This window comes from Rousettus aegyptiacus, unplaced genomic scaffold (genome assembly GCF_014176215.1).
Source record: "Rousettus aegyptiacus isolate mRouAeg1 unplaced genomic scaffold, mRouAeg1.p scaffold_m13_p_5, whole genome shotgun sequence".
NCBI classification, from domain to species: domain Eukaryota; kingdom Metazoa; phylum Chordata; class Mammalia; order Chiroptera; family Pteropodidae; genus Rousettus; species Rousettus aegyptiacus.
In genome coordinates this window covers 15954829-15963872 of record NW_023416308.1, presented here as the reverse complement: position 1 = coordinate 15963872, position 9044 = coordinate 15954829, and the positions used below count along the sequence as shown (strand labels likewise).

At 50.0% G+C, this 9044-nt stretch overlaps 1 protein-coding gene across 1 annotated transcript; it reads right to left on the bottom strand.

The window, feature by feature from the left end:
* Positions 1-25: 25 nt before the first annotated feature.
* SELENOM (selenoprotein M) lies at positions 26-2585 on the bottom strand. Its single transcript, XM_016165274.2, has 5 exons — positions 2369-2585; positions 1118-1153; positions 878-912; positions 449-527; positions 26-368 (listed from the first exon to the last, which is right to left on the bottom strand). Exons 1-5 carry the CDS (start codon positions 2486-2488, stop codon positions 210-212), a joined length of 429 nt encoding a protein of 142 aa, XP_016020760.1. The 5' UTR covers positions 2489-2585; the 3' UTR covers positions 26-209.
* Between the last annotated feature and the right edge of the window lie 6459 nt (positions 2586-9044).

The window sequence follows — 9044 nt, the reverse complement described above, 5'->3', positions numbered from 1 at the left end:
GCAGCAAGGAAGGAGGCGAGTCTCATTTAAGACGAAAAATGATTTAGTGTTGGTGGGGAGGAAATAAGGGGGGTTGAGAGAAACTCCCAACTCCAACCCTGCCGGCTCAGAGACGGTGCGTCGGCCCTCAGCGAGGGAGGTGTTCCCGGGACGCTGAGCGCTTCATTCTGTCCCCGGGGCTTAGGCAGGGGGATGCCGCGCTCCCGGACCTACAGGTCAGCGTGGTCCGGAGCGCCCTCGGCGGGCCTAGCGGGTGCCCGCAGGTATTCGGGGGGCACAGGCTCGTCGGGCGCCGCCTTGCGGTAGAAGCCGAGCTCCTGCACCAGTGCGTTGATCTCCTTGCGGGTCATTTCGCTGAGTGGGATTCGCTGAAGGGAAGAAAGATCGGGGTCAGCCCGCCAGGCGCTGTCTCTAGCCACGGCCCCCTGTCCACTTCCCAAGGCCTCACCTCCAACTCCTCGTAGCGGTGCCCCAGCAGCACGAGCTCTGGGTCGGCCCCCGGGAGATGTTTCATTACCAGATTGTGGCTGGAGAAGGTGTTAAGGAGGGTAGTGGTGGGCAGAGGCAGGTGGGAGCTCTCGGGACCTTGCTGATATGAACAGTACAGCCTCGTTTGCCGAGGTAGGGCAGAGATGCCCATTTACACATAAGGAAATTAGGGTCCAAAGAAGTAAAGGGCCTTCTCCATTCCTATGTCTGTGGCAGTCCTCATGAGTCAATTTCATTGCCTACTCAACTTAGAGACCACCTCGTAATTCTCTGAGCAGCCACTACCAATCATTTCCATTTGTCATCCTATCTCTTCGTGAAGTTAAGTGGAAGATTCTCTCAGATTCCCTCCCCATTCTCCCTCCCCCAGAACACAGAAGAAGGATACTACAATGGGATGTCCTGGGTGACAAAGGCCTTCACCTGGGGAGGAACCAGAGCATCAGACCCCAAACCCCTCCAGGTACTGATGGAAAATTGAAGCCCAATGAGGTCACACAGCAAGTCAGGTGCAAGCTCCTGACCCCCAGCCCAAAGATTCTCCCTCACTGAATCATTTGAACCATGTTGCCCATCCCCTAAGAGGCTCAAGGGAGACAGAGCTGGGGACCCCTTCCTTCAAACTCACCTCTTTCAGGCGGTTCAGCTGTCATCCCCCACAGGTCTGGTAGGACAAAAATGGGATAGGTCAGAAGTCCCTCACACCTGCCCCAAACACACCCCAAGGCCATTTCACACCCTCATCACCTAGTTGGGTCAGGCTGTGGATTATCCCTAGAACAGCTGTTCCCAAGGTGTGAAGATGGAGGCCCCTTGTAGGCAGAAGGGGGAACTCTGTACAGATGGGAAAACAGGCCTAGGGATACCAAGTGAAAAGAAGAGCAAGGCCAGAGACTCAAAGGGCACTCACTGACCTTAGGGCTCTTGCCTGCAAACTTTACTAACTGTTGACTCACTTCCAATGTCCAAGAAAAATGATCACCCTTCTCTCAGGCAGTAGAGACTTGGACCTCGCCTTTGGCCCCTAGAGCCTCAGAGTGGAGCAGAACATAAGAAAACAGCTCAGAACTACCCATTTGCCATCTGGTCCCTATCCTGCCCCACGCGGAGCTGGCCCTCCTTGCCACCAGTGGCCCAGCCCTACAGACCATCTGGTTGCTTCCCGGATATAGGAGGATGGAAGGGCCCTCCTTGCACTCCCTGAGGAGAGAGAGGCACCTCCCAGCAGGAATCCAGACCCTGGAACCACTCATTCTAGTCCTCCCTTCTCCTCCTGCTTCCCTTTTGTCAGACAGCCAACTAAGGCCCAGGGACCGGCTGTGATGATCCAAATTACACAGCAAGACAGGGACTCTGGCAGGAAATTCCTCCAGGAGGGGAGTGAGAATGGGTTGTGGGCTGCTGTGGATTAAGTATTGGTAATGCAGTTCCCAGTCCCCTTCCCCCCTGGCTCCTGTATGGTGGGGGTGGCACCCAGAAAGTCATCCCCCAGGTAAAGGGAGAGAGACCATTTGGAACTGGGGTTGGGGAGGAATTCCAGGAAGAAGTGAAGCAATGGGGGGATGGGAAGCTGGGCTCCAGAGGGTAGGTTTGGGAGAGTCATAGGCCAGGAGATTTAGGGAACAGGGTCAATGTGTCTGGGGGCTGTAGGATCAGATGGGAGCTGGAGAGGAGTTCGGATTTCTAGGCCGCAAGATCAAGCGTCTCGAACTTCTATGGTGGGTGCTTCCTGTGGCTGAGGCGTAGGAAGGATGGTCCCGAAGCCGATGGAGACTTGGAAGTCAGGAGCGTCTTGGGGCCAGAGCGGGCTCTGGTTCCAGCTAAGGGGCCGCAGGGCTCGGGGACGGTGGTCCCCGGGCTAAAGGGCCAGCGCACTCACCTCTACCCGGCCTCGGGCCAGGCGGTGCAGACGGTTCCAGTCGGGCCGGAAGGTGGTGGTAGTGGCCGCGAGTGCCGCGAAAAGCAGCAGCAGGAGTGGTGGAGGCAGCGACAGGCGCATCGGAACCGGGACGCGAAAGATCCGCAAGCTAGAACTGAAGCACCCGGCCTCTGCGCCACGTCTGGGCCCGCAGGCTGGCCCCGCCCCCGTGCGAGGCCCCACCCGGCCTGGGACCACGCCCCCAGCTCCTTGTCTCCGCCCAAGGGCTTGCAGAGGAGATGCCATCCGCTAGCTTCCAGCGGGATTCGGGACCTTTTCTGGACCTCAGGCCCTTACTTTCCCAGTCCCGTGAGGGTACACTCTTCCTCTACTAAGAGCGTGAACGCTCCGACACTACGAGGCCAGACAGTGCCACCTCACTCCTGCAGGGGGCGCTGGAGGGATGCAGACGGACACGGGAGTTTCTGGGCCAGACACTCCACTGCAAGATGGAGAAACAGACCTGGGGAATTCTTATTTATGTTTCTTAATCTCTCTGGATGAAATTTCGATTTGGGTTTTAATTCCTTGGAGCACACATTGTGGCAATAGGAATATTACGTACTCCATAGGAGCTGGGAGGATAAAAGGGTTAATACCCATAAAGTGTCTTAGCACAGTATCTGGCATACATAGTATTAAGTTTTCATTATTTCATTCCTTACTTCATAAGGGCCCTATGAACTCCATTTTTCAGGTTAGGAAACAGGCCAGAAAGGTAAAAAATATTTAAGTTGTGAATCTGGAATTTGAAAGGTCTCTCATGAAACCAAAGATGACAAGGTAAGGATGCCATCTTCCCTGTTCAAGCCCAAACAGACTAAGTAAATTAATCATGGTACACGGTGTTCTTTACCACTAAATCTGGACTGGAGCTCAGAATTCTTCTCAATATCAAACCAAGGTTGCATTGTGACTTTCATGGACTCTAGGCGTTTTTTGCCTTTCTAGGCCCCTTCCTCCCTTAAGGAAATGTATTAAAAGTTGGATTTTACAACTACTTCGATTTAAAAAAAAAAAAACGTGTAATCCAAGTTGAATTCATTATTATGTATTTATTTTTTCTTCTGATTTCAAAATAAATTAAAATTAAAACATTTTTGTGAACCCTTAAAAGTATTATGGGCCCTAGACACTGAGCCTAATGAATATTAGATCTGCACTGAGCCCTTGCTCATACCCTGCTACCTTCCATTCACTGACTTGATCATAAAGATAGAGTAATAATAGGCTTAGAGCTGTTATTTAATATCCATTCTTTACAAATACAGGAGGACACTGTAAATATAATTGTTCCTGTCCAGACTATTGACACAGTAGGCTAAGTCTAACACTCTCTTTACTGCTGTGGGAGTGTGAATTCATCCAAGCTTTCTAAAGGGCAATTTTGACTCGATACATCAAAATCCTAAAAACATTTATTTGATCCAGTCATTCTGCTTTTCAGAACTTGACCCAAACTAATCATTATTAGAGAGGGGACCAACCAGTTGTTAGGTCAAGCTTGTTTATCATGGTGAAAAACTGAAGATACAACCTAAATATGTCCGGGGGGGGGGGGGTGAATCAAATAAATGATACCTTCATAGGATAAAAAACCATGCAATTATTTAAAATGATGTAGCATAGTGTTGAATGACGTGGAGAATGTTCATCGTTGTGGTATAAAATACAAAAACAAAATGCTATGAAACAGTAATATCAATTGGGAGTTGTGATGCTCTGGGCTTCGAGTCACAGAAACCCCAAGTTAAACTGACTTAAACAATAAAGGGAATCTGTTGGCTCAAATAACAAAAAGTCCAATGGCAGGGAGGGCTTTAGGTGAGGTTTGATCCAGGTGACAAAGTTACCTGATCTCTCCATTTTTTTTCCATAGTGTCAGCTTATCATTAGGTTGGTTACCTACTTGGTGTCAAGACAGCTGCCAGCATTAACCAGGACCGCAGACTTCTTCATTCACATTTAATCAAGGGGAAATCATCTTTATTGGTAACCTCCTCATGAGAGAAAAAAAAGCTTTGTTTCCCAAAAGCTCTCAGCAAAACCCTCCTTATATCTCACTTGTCCAGTCATGTGGCTAGAAGAATGGGAATTATTTATTGGCTTAACTAATTGGGACTCATTCCTGAAGCCTGTCAAGGATATGGGCTGCAACTGATTTTATAAAATATGTATATGTAAATATATATGCCTAGACCAAAAACCAAATCTAGAAGGAAATAACCAAAGAAGTCAAAATGTTAATTTCTTGGTAGATAAAATTATAGGTGAATGTTTTTCTTTTTTATGCTTTTTCTGTATTTTCTGTAATAAACGTCTATTACTTAAACACAGATAGTAAACTTTGTTTACATAAACAACTGGACATATGCCATGGGCTCCCTCTACCCTACCCCCCACACAGCGAGGGCCTCAGAGTGGCTGAAGCCAGAGGCCCCATGGAGCTTGTGGTTTTTCTGCTGACAGAACAAAACCTCAGAGCCCTATGGGCCCACGTTGTTCACTGGATAGATGCCACCAAACCACTCTCATTGCATTAACCTGGACGCTGCGGCCTGGAGGGGCCACAACCTGGGCTGCTGAGGGTTGACTAGCCAGCCAGTGGAACCAGCAGTAGAGACACTAGCCACAACACTACCGGGAACATTCTGGCATCAGCAGCCATGGGAGGCCCAGGACCTCCCAGAACAATCTTTGCTCATAATCCATTCTCTTATGTGGCAGTTTGTAATCTAGGCCAGCAGGTTTCTTCAGGTGGGGCTGAGTTTGGAGTTTAGTCCATGACGGGGTCAGGCTCAGACAGGGTCAGGATTAGCCATTAGCTTAAGGTCAATGTTAGAACTGAGTCTTGGGCTGGAGTCGGGGCTCAGTCAATGATTGGGCTCAGGACTCAGGATCAAGGCTCAGTAGATGACTGCTCAGGGCTCAGCCTTCGACCAGGTTTAATGTAGTCTGAAGTGAGGGGTCAGTGTTTGACCAGAGCTGTGTGACCCAGGGTCAGAGCTCAGTTTGAAGTCAGGTTTCAGTCAATGGATTAGGCTCAGGGCTCAGTCTGTCACCAGATTCAAGGTTTAGTTAATGACTAGACTTGGAGCTCAGTCTAAACTTGGAGTTGGGGCTCAATATAAAATCAAAGGTTTGTCTAAACTAGGATTAGAGTTCAGTCTGTGACTATGACTCAGTATTAGGCTACTATTGGGGCTCAATCTAGGTCCAGAATTGAGGCCTCAAATTGGGATCAGCCTTAGGAAGGCTTGGATCAGGCTCATTGGTAACTAGCGTCAGGGCTCAATCTAAGGTCATGGTCAGGTCCAATCTATAGCTGGGGTAGAGGCTGTTTTGGCATGGGATCAGGGCTCAGTTAACACCAAGATTTAGGCTTAAATTGTATCTGGGATCAGGGCCAGGGTTTAGTCTGGCTCTATGCTCTGTTCTGAGCTCCAAAAAAAAATTTCTTAAGACATGGGAGCCCAGGGCAGGTCGACCTGGAAGAAACGAAAGCCCCCAGGCAAGCTTAGGTCCCTGCAGTAAGCCTCTCCTTGCCTGCTGAAGCCATGTGTCCTAGAGCCTTCTAACCTACATGGCTCTGCTGCCCGAGATCCCCTCGCACCAGAATAAAAATAGCCACTCACTTCAGAGCAGCTGACAGCGGGTGCCAGGATGCCTGGGAGGAGGGGGAGCTGAGGAGAGGGAGGGGGTATGCCTGAGCACAGCCCCAGCTGTGTGACCTTGAGAAAGTCACTCCTCCTCCTTGAGCCCATTTCCTGAGGGACAAAATGGAAAGTAAAGATGATTCATGCCCCAGAGGATGAGAACAAAAGGACGGTGATATAACATGGTACCCATAAGGAACCATGAGGTGAAATCTTGGGAGGAGAAATGCTCCTGCATGCCCTGTATATTTTCTCCTCTGGGAAGCCTTCCCTAATGCTTACCTTTTCCTCTTTCCCCAATACCTGTGGCATCTACATCTCGAGACATTTCTCAGATAGTGGCCACAGTGTGACTTCCCTCATGGTGGACCTGGGTCAGGGTGACTGGGGAGCAAAAGAAAGGACAGACCCTTCTTTACCATTACCATTTGCAGGAGCCCCCGGGAGGCAGATCGAAGAAGAAGGTGAGGAAAGAGGAAGGTATATATACCAGCTCATGTTGTATTACTCTGAGTCAAAGGCCCATGAGGGCGTATGTGCAAGTTGTTTATCCTTTCACAGCTGGAACCTTCCACACTCCATACCTTTGCACCTGCTGCTCTCTCTGCTTCTCAAGGCATTTATCCTCTTTTCAATTTGGCAACAGACTCTCCTTCAAAGGAAAGGTTCAGGGGTCACCTCTGTGTAGAAAAATTATCCACTATCTCCCTGGGAACCCCATTCTGTCCCCTCCTGGCTGTGTAATCTCTAGGCCTCAGTGTCTTCCTCTGCCAAATGGGGATCTTACTACCAACCTTCCAGGGTTACTATGGAGAGTAACAGAGAACCTGCCAACCCCCAGCTCCGTCCTTTCCTATTCCTGACCCAAACAGCTTGAAGGGTAGCATTGAGTTTCCAGAAGGGGGCTGGATAAGCTGTATCCTGTGCCTTAGTATCTGTCCCAACCCCTGGGGTGAGGGAAGGGAGGGAGCCAGCAGGGGGGCGGTTCTCCCTGGCAGCTGCCCCCGGCCTGCCGCCCTGAGCCCCAGAGCCTGTTATCAACCTCCTTAGTCATCACACCAGGAGCTCAAATATAGCTCTTAACCCACTCCTTTCTCAGCTAGAGTCCGCCCCCCACCCCCTTCCCCTGGTAAGGCCATGTCTAGGGCTCATAGCCCCTTCCCCTCCCCCTCAGGAATACAACTACACTGGGCCTCAGTTTCAGTATCCACCAAATGGGCAGGCTGGAGATAACGATGATGGTGATGATGATGATATTAATTATGAGAACTCTAGAGCAGCTACCATTACTGAGAACTTACTTGTACCAGACTCTGTGCTGAACACTCCATGTGTATTATCTTGTTGAATCTTCACAGCAACCTTAAGAGGTATCTACTGTTTTTATCTCCCTTATACAAATCAGGAACTCAGTGGCAGGCCCCAAAACAAAGTTCCCTGCAGGGTTTGAGCTCAGCAAGAGGAGATGATTAGAGATCCTGGGCTGCCCACTGGGGCACCAGGGCCCTCTGCACACTCATTTGCATGACATTTGCCTGGCTTCCAAAGGGTATTGATTCCCTTGTCCCAGCTCCGATGGACTGGTCCCAGGGACCTGGATCTGCCCCGCACCTCTTCCAGGATTGCACCAGAAGCCAGGTACTCTGGCGGGGCGGGGAGGTGTCTCGGTTTTCTCATCTGTGAAAAAGGACTCATGGGACTGGACAGGGTAAGTTCAGATTTTTCTTTCCTCTCTGGTGGTATGCACGCCGCTACCACATCTCTCGCCTCCTCCTTCACTGTCATCCCGACCTTCACCACCAACTCCACCACCACCTCTTCTTCCACCAACATTACACCTCACCATCTCTTCTGCCTCATCTCTCCTCCACTTTTACTATCACCCTCATCACTATTACTTCGTTCTACTACCTCTACCACCACCGACATCTGCACTTTTGTTATCACCTCTTCTGTTGCCATCACCTTCACCTCTACTACCTCCTCCATTGCCGTCAGCCCTGAACTCCCATCATCATAATTACATACATCATTATCTCCACCACTACGATCACCTCCCCCATCACCACTGTCATCACCTCCATCATCACCATCCAAAACCCTTTCTATCTCAGGACCCTAGTATGATATGGGTCTCCCCTTCTGCATATGCCAGCCTCACAGAGTTAATGGCCCAGAAACACAGACGAGACCCAGAGAGAATCAAGCAGAGATGAGAAGTCCATCCAGAGGAGGTGAACGAGGCATCTGTCTACATGACTTACATGTTGCAGACCACACGGGACTACAAGGTGACTGTTGACCAACAGGTATCTCTGGGCACAAAACTCACAATATTTTCTACCTAAACTAAGTAAGATTACTCTAAGCAATCCAGCAAGTCTGGATCTATTGCCATCCCTGAAACTTTTCACTCATTTACTCTTCTCATTCATTCATTCATTCAACAAACACTGCCTTAGGCCTGCCTACTAGAGATCAGGTCTGGTGCTGGGTCTTGGCCAAAGGAGCTCCCAGGCCTGTTTTTGACCTTCCTGCTAGTCTGTTCTCCAACTGTTGGTCCTTCTCCACCCCAGTTCCCTTCTTCCAAATACCTCGATTAGCTCCTACTAGTCTTTGGTCACTAAGGGCACTCTATCTCTTCATGGAAACTCAGGGACCTCCCCAGCTTACCAGGTGACCTTGAACATGTCCCCCACCCAAACTGCACCCACTGAGTACAGGAGAAAGGAAAGCTGAGAAGACTTGGGCTGGGATGGGTCTGGTTGTGGGGACATCCTAGGGCAGGCAGGGAAGTGTCTTGCAGAAGAGGAGGGGCCAGTGCTGGGGACGAGATGGGAAAGGACTCCAGTATCTGGAACCTGAGTGTCTGGCTCCTGTTTGGGAAGTATAGAGCCAGGCAGCAGGAGGGCACCAAGGCCTGAAAATGGGGCAAGGGTGGGGGCCAAGGCAAGTCCTGAGCTGGCAAGGCATCAGGAAGG